The sequence below is a fragment of the Pan troglodytes genome, chromosome 6 (genome assembly GCF_028858775.2).
Source record: "Pan troglodytes isolate AG18354 chromosome 6, NHGRI_mPanTro3-v2.0_pri, whole genome shotgun sequence".
NCBI classification, from domain to species: Eukaryota; Metazoa; Chordata; class Mammalia; order Primates; family Hominidae; genus Pan; species Pan troglodytes.
Genome location: NC_072404.2, coordinates 30,517,965 through 30,540,089, shown reverse-complemented (window position 1 = coordinate 30,540,089; position 22,125 = coordinate 30,517,965). Strand labels below are relative to the sequence as shown.

The 22,125-nt window shown below is 42.1% G+C and overlaps 1 protein-coding gene and 1 long non-coding RNA gene across 4 annotated transcripts in view; one reads left to right on the top strand and one right to left on the bottom strand.

Moving 5' to 3' along the window:
* The window catches only part of GSDME (gasdermin E), a 59,615-nt gene extending 47,142 nt beyond the window's left edge, over positions 1-12,473 (top strand). For all 3 annotated transcript variants that reach the window (XM_003318356.6, XM_001159685.7, XM_063815265.1), the window contains 5 exons: positions 334-498; positions 2,465-2,592; positions 4,471-4,663; positions 8,014-8,087; positions 11,569-12,473. In XM_003318356.6, coding sequence (XP_003318404.4) covers positions 334-498; positions 2,465-2,592; positions 4,471-4,663; positions 8,014-8,087; positions 11,569-11,802 — 794 coding nt within the window. In that variant the 3' untranslated portion in view covers positions 11,803-12,473. The remainder of the gene's footprint in view (positions 1-333; positions 499-2,464; positions 2,593-4,470; positions 4,664-8,013; positions 8,088-11,568) is intronic.
* Positions 2,301-21,573, bottom strand: LOC134810526 (uncharacterized). The gene is made up of 5 exons (XR_010158814.1): positions 21,509-21,573; positions 16,966-17,062; positions 7,640-8,110; positions 6,877-6,997; positions 2,301-2,813 (listed from the first exon to the last, which is right to left on the bottom strand). It is a non-coding gene; the product is annotated as an uncharacterized LOC134810526 (long non-coding RNA).
* Positions 21,574-22,125: the final 552 nt, after the last annotated feature.

Below are 22,125 nucleotides of genomic sequence, written 5' to 3'. Positions count from 1 at the left end.
GGTTTCATTTGTCTGTTTAGAATCAGTTTGTTCAAATCAGGATAAAATAATATTTCCAATGTTTTACAGATTGTGTCCAGCCTGTTCAGAGAGTATATATTAGGGAGCTTTATGTAAGAACAGCCATTTCCTTATTTGTTGGAAGTGGCTGGGCTTTTGGTCAAGCAACATAATGTGTGTAGGGATCGAATTTTATGGGGAAGATGGATGGGTCTTCTGCTCCACTGAGTTACGTCTAAGATGTGCCATCAAGGCTGGGCTGACCCTGTCCAGACTTGTTGGCACACCTTAGACTCAACTTTACCTAACTTGTCCTTTTCTCCTGCACTACAGAGTTCTGCCTTCTCCGAGGGAAGCAAGGTGGCTTCGAGAACAAGAAGAGAATTGACTCTGTCTACCTGGACCCCCTGGTCTTTCGAGAGTTTGCATTCATAGACATGCCAGATGCTGCGCATGGGATATCTTCCCAGGATGGACCATTAAGTGTTTTAAAGCAAGGTATTGCCAGCAGGGCAGGAGTAGTGGGCAGTTGAGGGCCAACTGAGCCCTGTATCCCAAGAGGTGGTGTGGCCTTCAGCATCAGTGACCCCTCAGTGACTCACAGAAAACATATGAGAAGAGAGGTGATGCCGCCGAGACCCAGTCCACTTGGCAGGACTCACCTCGGTTGGATCTTAGGGAGCCCCAGGTTGTGGGTGCTGTATTTTAGGAAGGGTGGGGAGAATGACGCTCCATGGGGTAGAGGTCGGAGACTGAAGAATGAGTCAGTCAGGGGCTTGGCATTTTTCTTTCATTGTAAGCACAGAAGCCCTGTTGACTACTAAGAATGGCTCATCAGCCGCGAGGATGGAGAACCCGTTTTTGCATCTGTTTTGTTATATTCTGGGCTTCATTGTCAAGACAAGCAATGCTTTGTCAGCCTTGCAAAATGCTCTCTTGGAGGCTCTTTATCCACATGGCATGGACTGCATGGTGCCAAAGAGGAAGAGGGGCCATGCCCAGGATGTGCCTGCAGCAATTCCTTTTGCTCCTCACAGCGTATTGTGCTTTAGAAAGCTGGTTTCTTTTGTCGGGGATGTGGGGGCGCAGCATATAGGAGGAGATGGGCAAGGAAAAGGGGAAACAAATAGGTGAGAGCTTAGCACAAAGAGCTAGGAACCGCTCCGTGTGCGCGCTGGCTTGGAGGGTAAGCACAGAAGCCCTGGTGACTACATCTGTGGAGCTTCGATGAGTCCCAAACCAGGATGCTTTTGTAGCAAAAATGTCCGTATTTGAAGAAATGACAACAAAGGCCCAATTTTAATATAAGGCTTTCCTATCTTGGCTTCCTTGAGATGGATAAGTGGGTGCAATTTTCAGCTGCCACTTGAAGGATTTTGTCATTGTGGGTTAGAACCACAGCAAAATGGCCCTGCAGCCACTGGGGAGCAGAAGGCAGTCCCGTGCTGCAACTTCCTTCTGTCCTGCCTACAGGCCCACCCTTCGAGTTGGCCATTCTGGTCAGCAGGGGTGCAGTGGGAGCTGGGTGTGCGACTGGACCGACCAGGACAGCTTCTCTCTTCAGGCTGGGACTGGTAAAGACAGTTGTGTGTATAGCAGAGTTTTGAAATATGTTGGTTACTGATGTTCTGTGTTCCTCTGCGTGGGGCTTTATACAACTGCTAGTTGGAATCGTCCATCCTCATGGGTGGTACATTGATGTATTAGTGTGCATCCCTGCATACGAAACCTTTATCAAATCTTTAAAAATAAAATCTCCACTAGACTTAATTTACAGGAAGCTTCTGAGTATCTTAAAAACAAACAAACAAAAAAACCAAAAAACAAAGAAAGGAAAAGAGATTCTAAGGGGAGAGGCCCCTAAGCATCCTGCAGAGGGAATAGCTTCGGGGACTCAGTGCTCAGCTTGAGGACTCATGAAGAAGCAAAGGCTAGAAAAAGAATAGCTGTGCTTGCCATGAAAATAGGGTGCCAGCCCCTTTAAAAATGGGCATTAAATATTAAAGGATAGAAAATCTGCAATGTACTACAAGAAAGGACATGAAAAATAATGTATTTTGGCATTTGTATGGCTCTAAAGCATTGTAAAAGCACTGACTTGTTTAGTAATGCAGCTTTGATAATTTACTTCTAGAGAAGTCATGCTAAAGAAGAATTTAAATAACTTTTCCAGAAAATAATTGATTAGACTTAATGTTTAGTGAGTCATCAGAGAAGAGTGAAGCTTGAAATACAAAACTTGGCTTCCCTCTTTCTCTCTCTCTCCTCCCTCCCTTTGGTTATTGAAAAATATGCAGGGTGGCGTGTAACTTGATGTTTATTTCTGAGTTCCATGACTGACTATGCAGCTGGGAATATCCATGAAAGAACTGATGACGATTAGGTATAAAAAGCAGGAGTTGCTGTCCGACGTCATGAGATGTGCATCGCGGTCATGAGACTTGGGTGTGCTTTGTTTTCACAGCGACCCTGCTCCTGGAGAGGAATTTCCATCCATTTGCGGAGCTGCCTGAGCCACGACAGACAGCTTTGAGTGACATCTTTCAGGCGGTCCTATTTGATGATGAACTACTCATGGTCCTGGAACCAGTGGTGAGCCCTGAGACATCTCAAGGCAGTGTTTTCACTGGGGTTTTCTGGAACAGGGGACGAGGCAGGATGGAATTGTGTTAAAGGTTCCCCCACCTCCTTTTCTCGCTACAGCTGTCTCTTTTCTGACTCTTGGGTCCTGCGTTTTCTAAGTGCAGACAGGTAGCTGGCATCTGGTAGAGGGAGGCGTTAATTTCCTAGGGCTGCCTCAACAAACCTGAGGGCTTAAAAAAACAGAAATTTATTCTCTCATAGTTTTGGAGCCCAAAAGTCCAAAATCTAGGTGTCTGCAGGGCCACACTTCCCCCAGAGGATCTAGGAGAGAATTCTGCTGCCTTGTCTCCTTCCAGCTGCGGATGGCTCCTAGTGTTCCTGGCTCATGGCAGCAGCACTCCAGCCTCTGCTCTGTCTCCATGTGGGCTTCCCCTCTGTGTGTGTGTGTGTCTTCTCCTTTACTGTCTGTTATAAAGGCACCATCAGTGGATTTAGGGCCCACCCCAATCTAGGATGATCTCATTTTGATTTCCTTACTTTAATTACATCTGCAAAGACTAAGGTCACATTCTTAGGTTCCAGGTAACATATGTTGGGGGGCCACTACTCAGACTACTGCAAGGGGGTCGTGTGGTGGAATCTATAAAGTCAGCCTGTTCCATTTAGAACAGAGAAATAAATAGGCTTTTGCACTGTTCTGTTTTGCAGCAGAAGGATATCCTGGGGAGGTCAAGTTCCTTAACTCTTAGTTGTACAAATGGTGAGAGCCACACAAGCTGCCAACCCTCCAGCCACCCAGATTCTGTGTCCTCCCTTTCTTAAGGCTGAGGCTTTATAAACCTGATTTTGACTACAGTTTTGTTTTTTGTTCTTTTGTTTTTCTATTATATTATGCAGGGAGTTTGAATAACTGATTTAGTGCTTTATGGTTTCCAGGGAAGTGTTCATATTATTTTTCCCTCTTGAAATTAGATTGTGCCGAAAGAGCCTGGGTATCAGTGATGGAACCTGTTATTGAAACAGTCCCACAGCCCAGGACATTTGCATTCTAGATGTTACTGAAACAGTCCCACAGCCCAGGACATTTGCATTCTAGATGTTACTGAAACAGTCCCACAGCCCAGGACATTTGCATTCTAGATGTTACTGAAACAGTCCCACAGCCCAGGACATTTGCATTCTAGAGGGTGGGGAGCTCAGCTCCAGGGAGAACAGTGTTTTAAAAAGCCCATTGACTTCTACTTCCGAAAATAACTTCTTCCAAGAGGAAAATGTCAGGCCAGCACCCTGTGGATAGAGCCTCAGCTGCCCTGTCAAATGCTGGAGAAGCAAGCTGCCCGGCTGGTGGCGAGGGTGGGGTCAAGCTTTCAGATGATCGGATCTGGACACCAAGGCTGTGGGTGGTGCAGAATTGGCGGGGTGGTCCGAACTGGCTCTCCAGCAGGGTCGCCTCACTCCACAGCAGGCCCTGTGGGGACAGATGCAGCTGCCCAGTGCCCGGTGGGAATGTGGCCGGGGGCTGGAGCGCCTAGCTTAACGCATGAGAACCAAGACAAGACGATGCTTGAACATCGCCCTCCCCAGTTCTGTGTAACCACTTGTTTCTGGTCCCTGGCACTACCCAACAGACCCTGCCCTGGAAGGTTCTATGCCACAGTTCCAGCAAGTACGCCCCCAACCCTCGTGGGCCAGGTTCAGCTTACTGTCCCGTCAGTGAAATGTAGCCACCAAGGATTAGCAATTTCAGAACGTAGAGAAGAGCTGCGGGTCGTACTTTCCTCGGGGGAGTGGGAAGGGCTGGGGCTTGTGTGTACTGTGAGCGGAGGCCCCAGCTGTGGCGCTTGGTCTCCAGCTGTGTCATGACCCTTCTTCTTCCCTGCCCTACAGTGTGATGACCTGGTCAGCGGCCTCTCACCCACAGTGGCGGTGCTGGGGGAGCTGAAGCCCCGGCAGCAGCAGGACCTTGTGGCCTTCCTGCAGCTGGTGGGGTGCAGCTTACAGGGTGGGTGTCCGGGCCCCGAGGATGCGGGCAGCAAGCAGCTGTTTATGACAGCCTACTTCTTGGTCAGTGCCCTCGCAGGTAAGGAGAAAAGAAAATGAAAGAAATGGCTGCTGCTGCTTTAAAATGCTTTGCCTACTATCTATGCTTCTGGGGACACAGAGGTGGTAACTGTGGAAGATATGGTACATACAGGTCCTTCCCTTCTGGTACAGGGAGGGTAAGAGGTGGGAGGCTGATGGGAAACCACAGACTCGAGACCGAAGGGGGCCTTTCCATCCAGCACAAGCCTCCCTACTCTCCCGGAGGGCCCTTCTCCCTCCTCCCCCAGGGAAGGCCACAGTGGGTGCCCCCTTGCCTACAAAAGCAAGCATCTCCCTGACAGGCTGTGGTTCACTCCGGAGTCCCAGCAGAGCTGAGTGGCAGCAACTTTCATTTGCCAACTGCTCTCCTCCAGCATTTCAGTCCTTCTGATCTTTGCAAACTTGTTATTCCCCACCCTGCGTGCTCCTGTCTGGGGCAAGGGGGCTGTGGAGAGCATTCAACCATCCAATGTACTAGGCTGGGAGGCAGAGCTGTGGCTGGGCCCAGATGCACAGCTTCTGCACTGGTCCTGAAATGGCCTCCCAGGGGAGCAGCCATCCAGTTACTGTGGAACAATCTCTGCCACCTCTGTACCCCTCCCATCCGGAACTCGCCATGCCACAGTGCCTGTCACGAGGAAGCTGGGCTTCCTATTCCCTCTCAGAAAAGCCAGTTGTGGCAAACCAGTCCCCACAGCTTCCCTTCATGGTGACACTAGTCAGGACACATAGTTTCTGATACATTCAGGGTTCCTCCCTAGCACCACACAGAAACAGACCCAGTAATCTTCAGTTTTTAAAGAATTAATCTGAGAGAATGCCTCTCCCAACTCTATGTGCTGATAAATATATGCTCTGTCTTGTTCCAACTCATGGATAAATATAGTTTTGACTGGTAAACTGAAACAGGACATAAGACAGAGCCCTGCGGAACTCCACTAGAGACTTTCTCCCAATGTTAACATCCGGGTATTAGAGTCTTTCAGAACAGGCATTCTGTCAAGAGCTAATACACAGGCCAGAGTTCTCCGACTTGTGAGAGGTCTTTTCTTCATATACCCCATTACTTATTGCAGCATTTCTATCAATAGCCTGGATCAGTGATGCCAAGTAGGTAACACAGGGCCAGCATCATGAAAGCACCACAGTCCCCTTCTACTTGAGCCTAGACACAGCATCAAATTCTCTGCAACTGGCTGGGTGTGGTGGCCCCCATCTGTAATCCTAGCGTTTTGGGAGGGTGAGGTGGAAGGATCACTTGAGCCCAGGAGTTCAAGACCAGCCTAGGGAACATGGCAAGACCTCATCTGTACAAAAAATAAATTAGCCAGGCATGGTGGTGTGTACCTCTGTAGTCCCAGCTACTTGAGAGGCTGTGGAGGATTGCTTGAGCCCAGGAATTCAAGGCTGCAGTGAACTATGGACGCCATTGCAGTCCAGCTTGGAAAAAAAAAAAAATCTCTGCAAGCTTGCACACAGGCAGCAGGCCACCCAGTTGACACATAATGTGAGACTGACTTGCTGTTTCTGAATTGGAAACTCAGAGGTAGTGAAATCTTTAGGTGCAGCTGGCAATGTCTAAATTTTTCAACCAATCCTGCCCTTTATTTTTCTGAACTGTGATCTCATTTATATGTCAGTCCCAGTGGAGGCCAGGCTGGCATACAGCCCTTCCATTTGTGCTCTTGCTAATCCTCCGCCCTTCTGAGTTGATTTTTTTTTTTCCTCTTAATATAATCTTCTCTCCTTAAAAACTGAGGAAAGTGCCGGAATAGAAAATGGGGTCTTCGTAGGTCCTCACACCAGTTTCTGGCTAATAGCTGTTTTCAGCACTTCAGTCCCACATGTGACCTGTCTCCTGGGAAGCTTCCTCCACTATTTTGTAACCTTAAGCAACTCCAAAGGTCTCAACTCCTTGGATTCTATTTGTAAAATACAATTGGTTATGGAAGAGCAATCAAAATAATTTCAGTTCAAGAAACATTTAACAAGCTTATACTATGTTTTAGGCAGTGCTAGGTAAATATCAAGTCTTGGCCCTCCAGGAAATCAGAGTCAAGTAGTAAAATTAGTGGGTAAGCTCGGTAATTTAGATGCTGTTCTTTCATTTCTGTGCCCCTAGCACCTAGTGTACCGCACTCAAGATAGCAGCTAAATGGGTAATATGGGACTCAGGTATTTCCAAGAATAAGAGATGAGGATGATGGTTACCTGGGTCCCAGGAGCCACCCTGGAAAGTGAAGGCAGGGCAGTAATGGCAGATGAGATGGCTGGGGACAGAGGCTCAGCTGGATACGCTAGGCCACATAGGCTTTCCGTCTTCATCTTCCTGCTTTGGGGTAAGAGACTACTTGAGAAACTGTGGATCTTCTCTTCAGACAAATGCATACACATTTGAATACCACATTAGGTTCTCTGAAAGAAGCATCCCCCTGGCTGCTGCCCCACCCCCTTAATAACCTACACTCTCTCTTGAGAACGAGCCATGTACTCTCTGGGTCACACCTCAACAACACACTGTCTTTACAAATAAGGCTGCTAATACATGGCAGGAACAACTGAGTTCCTAACCAGTCCCTCGGCTACCTGATTCAGCAGGTGACTCATTCTTTTTTGCCTTTTCAGCTCAAAGCTTGTACCCCCAAGGGACTATGGTCCTTTTAAGAACTGTATCTGTGTTTTCCCTGGGAGGTGTTTAATATCCACTTTGAATAACACTGATCTGGCATTCCCTTCCCTGGGGCTTGGCAAGGGCCCTTCTGGTGCAGCCCCTAGCCTGGCACAGCTCTGCTCCAACCTTTCTGCTGTTGCTGCTCCTGGCCTCAGGCCACACTGCATTGATAAAGCTACACTGCATTTTCCTCCCCAGAATGATTGGTGATGGGGTAGAGCCCTTTATAGTTTACACAGTATTCTGACATATGCAAAAACAAAACTATGGTAAATGAGGAAACTGAGGCTGAGAGAGGTGTACCTGAGGCTGCAGCCTGAATGTGTGGAGGGTCTCAAACATCACTCTTCTGTCACCAGATGGCAGGGTCTGCTTTTCCATGCTGTTTCCTTTCCTTCCCCCAGAGTCTGGGCAGTTCTTTCCATTTGGTAAATTCAATGTCAAGGAGTATCCTCTGTGGAATGCAGAGCTGGCAGCTGGGTTCCTACATCTGTTTTCTACAAGGTCTTTGCTGCCCATTTAGCACCATTCATTCACTAACTCAACAACTGCTGAGTACCTCCCCTGCCTGGCTGGCGGGAAAGTACTAAAATATAAGTTAGGTGCCATCCAGGGGCTGGCTCTGTTCCCATGGACTTGTTTTTTTGGACTGTGACTGTGATTTTTCTCTCCTGCAGAAATGCCAGATAATGCAGCAGCTCTGCTGGGCACTTGCTGCAAACTCCAGATCATTCCCACACTGTGCCACTTGGTAAGTAACCTCCCAGATGGGACCTTAGAATGGATAGGAATGGGGAAATGATGAGGGGGTAGACATCCAACAGCCGGTAAAACACCTCTAGGACTTATCCACAACAGCTCTTCAAGACAGATTAAGTAAGTATTGTTATTAACCCCACTTTTATACACATCCCACCCCATGGGAAGACTGAGACCCAGAGGAAAATGATTTGTCCAAATAACTTGTTAGCAGGTCCAGGACTTCATCCTTGTCTTTAGACTCCAACTCTTATACCTTTCCCATTGTTTGGAGAGAATTGTGGCCAAGGTTTGGTGTTACATTACAATAAAGGGGCCTGACACCATATTATTTGCAATGGCAGTTTTGTGCTAAGACTGGTTTGATTGAGCTCTGCAGCAGATTTGCCAGGGAGGTATCCAGGACTGATCTGTCCCAGGGAGACATAGCTTCTTTCATCCACTTTCAGGAATATCGTTAGCTTGGTGCCCCCTCTGGAAATGTCATTCTAAGAGCATGAGTTAGGTAATGATGAGCTTAGCCCTAGAGAGTCAAGATTAAGCTTTTCCTTTTTAAATTATAGATTGAGCCATTAGTAGAAAGAACCACCAACAGGTTGCCCTGAAGCCACCCTGATGGGGCAGCTAGTCTTGTGTAGCTTTTGCAGATGTTGCTCAGCCTGGGGCAGAGGAGCTGAGCACACACGGTCTGATTATTTTAAGGCCTAATTACTAAAGTCCAAGGCCAACCTGCTATGTTGGCCCAAAGGATCATCTCTCAGAGCTCTGCTGTCAGATCTGGGAAGCAGGTATTGGGGCAGACTGCCTAGACAGGACCCTGACATTTGGTATACATCTACTCTGGGAACACCGAGTAATGTGGTTGGTGCCTTTGTGCATAGCAAAGACATTAGAAGACTATGCAGCACGGCATCATTCCAAGGAGCAGATCAGGTATCACAACTGAAAGATTCCACAGGCCCAGAGGAACATGCATGCTTGTCCACTGACTGCAAAAATGGAACTACTTGAAAATGTGCCAGCATGTGTGTCCTGGGCCAGCTGAGGGTAAAGGCTGGTGGCACAGTCTGGTTATGGAAACAATACGTGCCATTATTCTAATTGTATGCAATGATGAGCAAAACAACAGCTCTGCTTTCAGATCTCAGCTCCTCTTGCAGCAACTGAGTGCTCAGCATTTACTAAGTTAGTCCTTCCCAAGTATTTACAGACTCATCAACTGCAACTGAAGCAAATAAAAAGAAAATCCTGCCAAGCCCATGTTATCTAACCCCTTCTGTGATAAACTCACACTTAGCTGTCCTCCTCCCTGCAGATCAGCTCTAGGACATTTGTATTACCCCCAAGTTCTGCTCTGTTGGTGTTCTAAGAGCAGCAGCCAGAACACATTCGGAGTTCAGAATGGAAGGTATTCTGCTTCTGCACATTCTGCCTTTTGGCAGCTGCTCAACACAGTCAAAGACCTCCTTTTTCTGTAAAGACCTTCCTGGGTATCTTCACATACCTCCCCTCAGATTTGCAATAGCTCTATTTAAGACATCGAGGTGTCTGCCTCCTGAAGGAATTTGAGTGTCATGTTTCTTTAAGGGTTTTACTTAAAACAGGGCACAAAATCCATCTGCAGCCCTGTCTTTTCTTGTCTAGTAGCCAAGGTAACTTTGAGAGGCTTTCTGAAGGGCTTTTGGGAGTACAGTGCCAGATACACTAACACATTTCCAAGAACTGGTGAAAGGGTGAGTTAGAATCAGTAGAGAATGTTAACTTCACTCCACCACCCTCTGGGTCACCGTTTCCCCCTTATACCTAGAAATGCCTATGGGCAAAGGGGGTGGTGGATATTTAGAGAAGAAAGCCGAATGCTGCACAGCTCTCATCCACCAGGTGGTAAGGACAGGGAGCCTGCCATGCTGTTGACAGTCTCCAGCCTGCGCCAGTGGGGGTCCTCCTTAAATCACTGGGGTGTGATGCTGTGCTTAAAGAGCAGGTCTAATCTACTCTCTAAAGCACAATCAATAGTTTGCAGTCTGAGCCTTATGGTAACGTTAAGCCTGTGGTTACATTGTGTGAGTTGTATTTGGCGAATCTACAAGGTTCGTGAGGCTGATTTTGATAATAAACACACAAGTACTTTTACATTCCAGTGAGTGCTACCCTTCAGTCTACCTGGACAAGCTGCATGACTTTCAGGATAGTCACCACTGCTCAGGACATTTCTGGAATTTTTTCTTTTGGATTCCCTTCAGATTTCTTAAAATTCAGGCAAACTTTCTAGGCTTATTTCATTTTTAATTTAATTTAAAATTTTACTACTTACATTATTAATCAGATCTTGAATGCCTGTTTCAAAATGAAATCTACTGGTAAATTTGTAATTGCTTAAGATTTGTAAAATATTACGGGTACAGATCAAGACCCTAAAAGCAAATCAAATATTTCAAGTATGTGTTGAGCAGTGGAATTAGAGCAGCATCCAAAGTGACCTCGGTGAAGAACACATTGAGTGTCTGTGTTGTAGGCACGGCAGACAAGGTCCCTGCTCTCACGAGCAGCTTAGGGTTAAATAAGGGAAGGTGACTAAACACTATCAAGCAGCTTACTTCAGATATAGTAAGTTTATGGATACAACATAATGGAGTAACATAAGGCTGAGTTCTGGGGCTGGGGGTAGCTAGATGGAAAGGGATTGGTAAAGGCCCTCAATGTGGCATTTCAGCTGACAACTGAGTGATGAGAAGGGGAGATCAATAGGGAAATTTGGAAGAAGGAATAACAAGGGAAAAGGTTCTTGAGGCAGGAAGGATAACTAAACTAAACTATGGTACCTACCTTTGAGGAGTTCATGCAAAGATAGATATAAGAAAGTTCTAATATCTTCAGTAAAACAAAAACTAAGCATACTGCATGTATGACCAAAGTACATTCTAACCTTTCTAATGTACTGGAGTTAATGGGACTAGTAGAGTTTGGAGAGTAGGGATTCAGACAGAGGACACTAGACAAATTGGATAGAATCAGGCCTGAGGTCAAATATATCATGTTACACCTCAAGGGTTTTCCTGCTCTATTTGGGGAAATTTAAAAAACGACATAGTTGGCCAGGCGTGGTGGCTCATGTCTGTAATCCCAGCACTTTGGGAGGCCGAGGTGGGCAGATCACCTGAGGTCAGGAGTTTGAGACCAGCCTGGCCAACACGGTGAAACCCCGTCTCTACTAAAAATACAAAAATTAGCTGGGCATGGTGGCGCACACCTGTACCAGCTACTCGGGAGGCTGAGGCAAAAGAATCGCTTGAACCTGGGAGCTGGAGGTTGCAGTGAGCCGAGATCACGCCACTGCACTCCAGCCTGGACGACAGAGCAAGACTCCATCTCAAAAAGTTTTTTCCCCCAGAATTACCTACAAGTGCATTACTATCCAATGTGGATTTTTTAGGACATTTTAAAAGTGAATTTGTTTAAATGTGTCATTTCAGCTTCGTGCTCTGTCTGATGATGGAGTATCTGATCTTGAAGACCCAATCTTGACTCCCCTGAAAGATGCAGAAAGGTTTGGGATTGTGCAGCGCTTGTTTGCCTCAGCTGACATTAGTCTGGAGAGACTGAAGTCATCTGTGAAAGCTGTCATTCTGAAGGACTCTAAAGTCTTCCCACTGCTTCTCTGTATAACCCTGAATGGACTCTGTGCTTTAGGCAGAGAACATTCATGATGTCATATGTGAACTAGAAGTACGTGTTATTGGCCAAGGCTATTTTTCAGAACTGTTAAAGGTCATATGCACGTTAAAAGTTGACCAATGAAATGAATTTACAGAACAGTTTAAGAAGTGGTGACATTTTGCATGATGAATGACCTGACTTTTAGCCACCAGGTACTCTTTAAACAGTTTTCCTTATCAGAGGCCCTCCTGTGCTGGTGACCCAGCATCTGAGTTAGGTTCCAGCACGTAAAGAGCTGGGAGGGCGGAGAATTCTTAGCATACATTCAGACGTTTTTTCTGCACAATAATAAGTCCATCTGTCACTTGCATTCCACTTTTTGTTACAAAGAAAGAGTCTGACCCTTTAATCCAAAAGGTCTTTTTACATTGTGAATGCTGTGGGAAGGCAATTTCTCTGCACACAAGAGGCTACGTTTTGGAAGTGATGTATGTTATTTGATGACTGAAAATGAACTGTAAATGCTCCTAGAGTATATTCCTCTGCTGAACAAAATTAAACTTTAAAAAAATCTAATAGTAACACACCCCTGCTTGGGACCCTAGCTATATGCATTTTATGTGACCTTGCCCTGCTTCAGTGAACATACTAATTCTATGTCTAGCACATGTTGATTTCCTATGTATTCTGGGTATTCTATTAAAGGAAAATTTGAACTATGTCTATTTTGCTTTTTATTCTGTTTTGATGTCCTTCTATAAATAGCTTGGACTGGCTCCCTGTGTCCCTGATTCCATAGACAGGATCTGAGCCACTGGGGATGAGGGGTAGCAGTTGTTGGAAACATATCATACAGCACCTATTCTTTTTTCCCTGCAACATCATCCACTTATTCCCTTTCTTCCCTTCAGATTTTAATGAAGGTTAACAAGGAAGAATAAAGCAAATAACCCTTTCGTCACTACTAAAAATGAGACTCTTTATGGAAATGCTTATATGTTGGGGGAGAGGCTATAAAATGGCACATGGTGGCAGCAGCTATACAGAAATAAGCCTTACATACAAACTGGAAAGGAATATGCAAAAGTGAAAGCAGTTGTGCTAAAATGGTGGCACTATACCTGCCTTTTGTCTGTCTGGTTTTCTGAAATAAGTAAAAAGAACAAACTGCAAACAGAAGGTATAATATGAATCTACTTGTGTAAAAAGATAGATGTATACATGTTATCAATATTAATGGAAAATTTCATTTAAAGAGTTCACACGAAATCTAACAGTGGCTCCTTTGGGGAGAAAGAAACTTAGAGGTTGAGACAAGAGGCAGAGGAAGATTTTCTAGCTTTCTATTCCTGCTAGAATTCTGTATGTCTTATCCTCCAAATTAAAAAACAGACAAAATGAAAGACTTCACATTGAAAGAAGCCATCCCAGCAAGCGCCGAAAGTCTGGGTTACATCAAACAGTCAGGAATCTAGCTGTTTCACAATTGTTCTAAGACCAGCCAGTTGACATGCTGGATTGTGTTTTAAGAACTAGCTATTAAAAAGGAGGTAGCTTTATGCTACTACAGTTGTTCCCAGCCTGAGGTTACTGCCAGGCATCTTAGCAGACACCTGTAGAGATGTGGGTGCAGCAAGGCTAGGTGTGCTTGCAGTGAGGTGGAATTGGGCCTCCAAAGGTTTGAAAAAGATGTAATGAGGAAGTTGGAGATATCATCTTTGGAGGTTTCTAACTAGATAGTATCTCCAACTTTCTCATTAAATCTTTTTTAAAAAGTGCCCCTACTGACATCAAGAACCATACTTCTTTTTCATAATTAGATTTGCAAACAAGTCTATTAGCTCAGGTCATCTGGAAAACAGTAAATAAAAGGAATACTTCCTAGAATAGCACAAGACAGCCCCCTTAATTCTGATATTTCCATTCATAAGAGGACCACTTCTCTTTCATAAATGGATGAAAGGAGTACCACTGACATAGCTAGTGTTGTTGGTCCATTAATGACTCCTCACAGATGTCCAAGACCTAGTCCCTGGAACCTGTATGTTATTTTACATGGCAGAAAGGGACTTGGCAAATGCTTTTAAAGTTATGGACCTGACATGGACACATTATCCTGGATTATGTCGGTGGGCCCTTAAAGGAAAGAAGGCAGAAGAGGCAGTGAAGGAGACTTGGCTCAAGAAAACGTAGGAAAGGTGAGGCCAGTAGAAAGAATCTATGTGCTGGCTGGGCGCGGTGGCCTGTAATCACACCTGTAATCCCAGCACTCTGGGAGGCTGAGGTGGGCGGATCACGAGGTCAAGAGATTGAGACCATCCTGGCCAACACAGTGAAACATCGTCTCTACTAAAAATACACACACACAAAAAATTAGCTGGGTGTGGTGGCGCATGCCTGTAATCCCAGCTACTCAGGAGGCTAAGGTAGGAGAATCACTTGAACCCGGGAGGCAGAGGTTGCAGTGAGCCGAGATCGCGCCATTGCACTCCAGCCTGGGCAACAAGAGCAAAATTCCGTCTCGAAAAAAAAAGAAAAAAAGAAAGAATCTATGTGCTGCTGCTGGCTCTGAAGATGGAAGGGACTAGAGCAAGAGGAGAGCGCAGTCCCTCTGACAGCCAGCAAGGAAACAAGGACCACAGTCCTATAGCTGCATGGAAATGAAGTCAGCCAACAACCTGCACAAGCCTGACACGGGTTCTTCCTCAGATCTCCAGGTAAGAACCCCAACAGGCCCCGGCCGACACCCTGATTTTAGCTTGGTGATATTTGTGTTGGACTTCAGACCTACAGAAGAGATAATAAATTTGTGTTCTCTTAAGCTGGTAAATTTGTGGTTGTGATAGAAAACTAAGGTAGTATAAGATGGAAGAATGAAGAAGATAACATCTAATTCCTCTGGAGACATCAGAGATACACTGTACTAGCAATTTCTTAAGTATGAGGTAGGTAATCCTGGAAATTAGCTTGGGCAAGAGTTGCAAAGGGCCCTGTCTGGAAGGAGGCTTCCTGCATGCACCCAGTGCCACACCTCTGTCTCTCGTCAGCCTGGTGGGCCCAAGTCCTCTCTCACTGCAGGCTGCAGTGCTGAGCTGTGTGCCAGAATGGGTCGGTTCATTCTCTTTCTCACCAGGATTTCTTTCATTCCTGGCTAGCTGGGAAATGGTCAAGAGTATTCCATGCCATCTCAGCACAGAAGCCTTGTTTTCTTGGTCCTATATTTTAACCTTCCCCAACACTGAAATTCTTTCCTTGAGTGTGTCTTTGAAAACCACCAAATCGGACTGGAATAGAGAAAACAATGATTAGGGCTTCTGTTGTAGAGGCAAGTGATCAATTTATTTATTTAGGTGGGAAACACTAAATGACTTTAGGGGCTTTTTACAAAGACTGTTATCACTTAAAAGAAATTACCTGCAGAAGACTGAAGCTGGACCGCTTCCTTACACCATATACAAAAATCAACTCAGGATGGATTAAAGACTTATATGTAAAACCCAAAACTATAAAAACCCTGGAAGACAACCTTGGCAATACCATCTGGGACACAGCAACAGGTAAAGATTTCATGACAAGGACACCAAAAGCAATGGCAACAAAAGCAAACATTGACAAGCGAGATCTAATTAAACTTAAGAGCTTCTCCACAGCAAAAGAAACTATAAACAGAGTAAACAGCCTACAGAATGGGAAAAAATATTTGCAAACTATGCATCTGACAAAGGTCTAATATCTAGCATCTATAAGGACCTTAAATTTACAAGAGAACCCCCCCCCTTAAAAAAGTGGGCAAAGGACATGAACAGATACTTCTCAAAAGAAGACGTGTGTGTGGCCAACAACCACATGTAGAATAGCTCAATATCACTGATCATTAGAGGAATACAAATCAAAACCACAGTGAGATACCATCTCACACCAGTCAGAATGGCTATTATTAAAAAGTCAAAAACTATCAGATGCTGGCACAGTTGTAGAGAAATGGGAACACTCATACCTTGTTGGTGGGAGTGTATATTAGTTCAACTATTGTGGAAAGCAGTATGGAGATTCCTCAAAGAGCTAAAAACAGAACAACCATTTGACCCAGCAATCCCATTACTGGGTATATACCCAGAGGAGTATAAATCTTCCTACCATAAAGACATGCATGCAAATATTCACTGCAGCACTATTCACAATAGCAGACACAAATCAACCTAAATGCCCATCACTGACAGATTGGATAAAGAAAATAAGGGATATATACATACACCATGGAATACCATGCAGCCATAAAAAAGAATGAGATCATGTCTTTTGCAGGAATATGGATGGAGATGGAGGCCATTATCCTTAACAAATTAACACAGGAACAGAAAACCAAATACTGCATGTTCTCACTTCTAAGTGGGAGCTAAATGATAGTATCTTATAAACACAAAGAAGGAAACAACAGACACTGGGGTCTACTTGAGTGGGGGGGGGGGTGGGAGGAGGGAGAGGAGCAGAAGAGATAACTATTGGGTACCAGGTTCAGTATCTGGATGATGAAATAATATGTACAATAAACCCCTGTGACACGTGTTTACCTATGTAACAAAACCTTCACATGTGCCCCCAAACCTAAAAGTTAAAAAATGCAAACAGTTAAAAAAAATTATCAAAGCTAATCAGATATCCTCCATTATTATCTCTAAACCTTAGTTCTACCTATAAATGAAACACTTTTTTCCAATAGTAAAAATATTTCTTTATATATGCAAAAATATTTTACCAGGAGTATATAATCTCACAGATTAGACATTTCAATAATTTTTGTTTTGGACAGCACATGGAAATATGTGAAAAGATTTATAGGGACAGTTTCTGAAAAATCAATACTTAATTGTACTACAGGAAAATTTTATTTATACAACAGCAATAATGTTTCTTTTATACAGAAACTAATAACACAATTACCTGGAAAGCAGTAGCAATTAATTTTTCTTTTTAAACTTCTTAATCAGAAACTTTAAGCAGCTTGTTCAGCTTTGATTTTCAGATTGCTAACAAGCATTCTGCCCTCAATTTTTTTTTTTTAGAGATTCTCTTCTACAGTTACTTCAAAAACTAGAGGTTTAAAAAAGCATGCGTCTTGTGTTCAAATAAAAGACTTACCAAAACGAACTGGCGTGGGGGGAAAAGGAAGAATAAAAAATTCCCACAGCAAGGTTTTCACATCAAATACTCACCATAGGCTCCAACAGAGCTCAACATAACATGGAGAAATTGCACTTGTTGCTGAATACTAGTGCTCATTCTTCTACAACAGAGTCCAACATATCACTTCTTTAAAAAAAAAAATTAGTGTTACTGAAGAGACAGGAGCCAGTCAGCAGTTCTTTTTAAAAGAGAATACAGAGACATAAGAAATATTTTTATTGTATTTCAAATACAGATGTAGCTAAGCTATGCCTGAAATCTGGTTCTACCTGAAAAGATGGAGGCATTTCTCATTTGGACCATGTTTACCAGGACAAGCTTTATGTCTTTAAAGCAATGTTACTTACACTACTGTCCACCTCTCCTATTTAAGAATAAGATGAAAACCACACATTTTAACTGGTAATGACTTCTGGTTTAATGTTGGTAATTTACAGCTGATGAGTTTTTACATCAGATGAGTATGCTTTTTTCCTGTTTTAGTTAATTAGGCTTCCTCCAAGCTCCTAGGCTACTTTGATAGGAGGAGAGCCAAATTTCATATATGACCTGTCATATTTATGTATGTTTCTTCCCCTGGCTTGCTGTTGGCTGAAGTACAATAAAGACATCTATTTCCAATTTTAAGACCTTTTTGGCTTCTGTGGTAGCAACACCACCTATTTCATAAGATTCAAAGACAGTTGCTTTACAAGCAGTAAATCACTCAATCTTCTGATTGGTGGCATTTACCTTAACTATAGATGTGTTCATTCCATTTACACTGGAGATTAGAAAACAGTAAGAGCCAGTAGGAGAGGGAAAAAAAGGAAGAGAACTATCCCTTCTGATCGACTTTTGTATGTGGAGATAAGTCAAATTTATCACACCATTGCATTATCAGCCAATGACTGAGAAGCAATTACAAAGTAATAACTAAAGTGGATTAATATCTGGATTTTGAGGTTCACAAACTAAGACCTCACTGTGAATGTTTCTTTCTATAAAGAAATAGATGCCTTTTTAAATTAATGGTATGGGTAAAACAATAGGGCTGCAGTGATTTCAGGTATGCAGTGATTTCAGGTATAAGGATAAAGTAGGACAGTTTTCGGGGGCAAAGATCAGAGTCTTCTGGTGTAACCGAGTACTGGATTGCTTGCTTACATTTTGTTTGATTTGTGAGTGGTCTGGTTGGCAGCAAGGATTTGCTAAGGGTTTGGATTTAGTATGGGATTATAAGATAAAAGGGACTTTCTGATTAGGACTAAGAGAGCAGAACAGACCTTCCACCAGCTGAAACTGTATCTTTGGGGCTATTTTAAAACTGGAAGAATTCCTGAAAAGTATTCACCATTCACTACATTACTTCAGAAAGAGGCACACTTTAAAATAACTAAAAGAGAACAGATAAAGTAGCCTAATAAGGATTTTTCAGTTCAGCATATCACAGTTACCACATCAGAGTTACAAATTACAAATTAGAATTTAAGGCGAAGACAAATATTAACTTAGCCTTACTTAACAAGTAGAATAGTAATGATAAAGGGAAATATAAATTTCATCGAAGATCACACAGTCAGAAGTCAGAACTAGGATCTTGGCCAGTACCCTGTCTTTACTTTTATCACTAGAGAATATTTTTTAAAAAGTACTGCAGTGTATTGCCAAAGTGGTGTGAACCATGCTTACTTTAGAAATGAGATATCATCATTCTTTCACTGTTTAGTATATTAAGGACTCATGTTCGAATCTCTGCATTTTTCAAAAACCATTCCAAGAACACAGAAGGTAGCATGATGAATTATGGGAAATATTTTAAAAAGAATATAAATTGCAAAACGTTAGAACAAAAATGCAATTTAAAAATAACCTTACCTTAAAAAAATTATAGAACTGTCATCTTCCTCAGGTATACAATATATGCTTGCATAAAAACTGACAAGATGCTCAATTATTAGTCAAATGTATTCTTAAATTTTGTGAGTATTCATTTGTACTATATACAATAATCCCATTATTTAAAAGAATGAATTTCTCCCAAAAATTCCAAATACATTACAGATGTTATTACATGAATTCTCACAGCAAACCTCTTGAAATAAGACAAGGGCAGGTATCATAATCTCAGCCTGAATCATATTAAAGATTCATTCAAAAGTTTAAATAAGAATTTCCAAAGGGGTTTCCATCCAGAACCCTGCCCTTTTTCCCTAAGAAAATTAAATTTATTATAATAATGACTACTTTCTGAGTTTCTCATATATTTTTCAGAAAGATTATCAGCTTCAAGGTGGAACCAGAGCCTTTTAAAACAATCTAAAAAAAGTTTCAGAATGTCAAAGAAATGGGAGTAATTAAAAATTTTAGAATGCTAGTTATAATTACATGAATGAATACATTCAGTTTTATATTCATACATTTTGGGAGAATTTTACATATTATACACATAGCTGTATATATATATATATACACACACACACACACATAATATATGGCAACTCAAACATTTAAAAAATGAACTGCTATCTATGTACATAAAACTTCAGGATTGCCTTTTTCATGTTTAGTTAAGGTTCATTACTACAAAATTATTGGCTCTCTAGCCTGTGATTTCTGGATAATGGAGTACTGTTTCAGAAGTTACAAAAGTAAAATTTAAGTAGATTATTATTTTGAGCAATTTTCAAAATTGTTATCTTTAGTTTGCCAATTCAAAATAATTTTACCTAACTCTATGGCTATCCACCTTGAAAATCAACTCCAGTCACTGGGATCATGACACTTGCTATACATAAAAATAAGTACCATTTAATAATTTTTAAACCAAGGATCATTTTTTATTGTCATTGGGATATTATGGTCAAAGCAGTTAGTATCTGGACATAATCTATAATGTCACACGGTTTTATTGCTAACTTGGGTTATTATCTAAATTTGCCTTAATAATCTATTTGTTGCTTTAAAGGAAACTTCTTAAAAACTACTATAAATTTATTGGATTCTAGAATCTAGGATTTAGGCTACTAATGCTGTAGGCATACTGGGTTTCTCTTATAATTTCTATTTCAGAAAGCTATGTTCAGCAACTGTATAGTTAGAGTTAGCCAAAATAAACAAAGTCCTGATGTATTTGACATGTGATATTACCAAATATCACACAGAAATGGAGACTGCATAATAAAGGCATGGCTATAATGAAAGTGAAAATTCTACTTTTTAGGGCCATCACATTTATTTCACTAAGCTATGGTTAAATGACTTATCCAGGCACATCACCTCTATGGGTATTTGTACATTTGAAAATGAAAATATATATATATAGTCTTAGGTTGTGTACAGTCATGCCCTGAGTGCTGAAATGTGGACACTGACCTATCCACAAGGAGCCCTCAGGAACATTAATACGTTGGCACATCATGTTTCCCAAAAGCACATGCATGTGTGTGTCTATTTCAACTCTTAACAATTGCTCAACACCACTCTAAACCATTTTCTCTTCCATAAAGCTAATTATCACAGATCTTCCCAAAAGAGAAGTTCACATTTCCTTGATCACAGCTATACTCTCATTACCTAGGAAGAACCCTGGGACCTCTGGGGCTTTTTGCCCCCGCAGAGCACTGCTCATTCCTGCAGATTCATTTGGGACTTGGGTTTCAAGTTCAATGATTCTTCATTGAGATACAATGAACTTATCTAACTGTATTCTTGTTAGCACGGGCATCTAGACTGAAATGAACTAAACTGCATCATTTCATTTTATATTAGGAGAAATCTAATGTGCATTAATTAAGTAGTCAATCATGAATACCATTTATAATAGAAATAATTCCTTTAAGTATATTTTCTAAGTAATACATTTTATATCACATAAGGCTAATATACATGATGTAAAAGTCATCTATTGTACCAAGATGATTGAAATATTTTGCAGATAAACTTCTTGTGCTGCTATAATTATCCCTAAGCTGTTTAAAGAGGCTCCATGCTGCAGCATGAAAGTACATTAGAGAATACAGCACATTTCCTGAGTGAAGAACTGAAATTTCTCTTAAAATTTCAAGTGTGTGTTGAAACATTAAGTCATAGGGCATCACCTTGATACTGTGCTTTAATTCATGTTGCTTTGAGAAGCCAAGAATTTGGTGTAAACACATGTAGTTTGAAAGTTTCCACTGTTATTAAAATAGTATAATCCATTTTGTCACCAATTCCCTGTCCTAGGACAAGAAACGTGAATTTGTGTTCTGGCCATGAAATCTAGAATCAAAAATAGAAAAAAAAAAAAAAAAGAAAAACCTATAGATTTCCAACTTTAACAATATGACAACTTGGGTGTTTTGTTTTATTGTGAAAAAGATTTTAAACAATGTGTCAATACTGCCTATTGTCATATATTTTCTTTTCCCTCGAAGTCCTCCCAGCTGGTGTTCCAAATGACAACTTTGGTGAGGGAAAAAACAAATTCAGCAGCCAGGTGTCTGGCACCTAACACCAGACAAAGATGACCATCAATATTTAAACACCTAATCCTTTAAAGTGTGAATAATGTTTACATGAAAAGCTAGCAACAATACAGAATGTGGTTACCTTAATTTAATAATGAGCTGCATCTCTGAGTATGTTTTAGGAAGAATTTCTATTATCCAAGAATCCTAAAGGAAGATATTAACTGAGGTGAATGTGGGAATTTGTATAAGTCAATGCTTCTAAAGGAGAACTTCTTTCGGTAATCATTAAACAAAAAGTACACTTCTTGGCTAGCTGCAGTGGCTCATGCTTGTAATCTCAGCACTTTGGGAGGCCAAGGGGGGTGGATCACTTGAGGTCAGGAGCTCGAGACCACCCTGGCCAACATGGTGAAACCCCATCTGTACTAAAAATACAAAAATTAGCCGGACATGGTGGCACACAACTGTAATCTCAGCTACCTGGGAGGCTGAGACACGAGAGTCGCATGAACCCAGGAGGCAGAGGTTGCAGCGGGCTGAGATCGCGCCACTGTACTCCAGCATGGGTGACAGAGAGAGACTCCATCTCAAAACAAACAAACAAAAAAAACAAAGTACATTTTTAAACAGATATGTAAAAAATATACAAAACATTTAATATATATTATATAATACATAATATACATATTATATAATGTATATATTTTGTGTGTATGTATACAAAATAGCTGACAATTATTTCCCAATTTTTTAAGT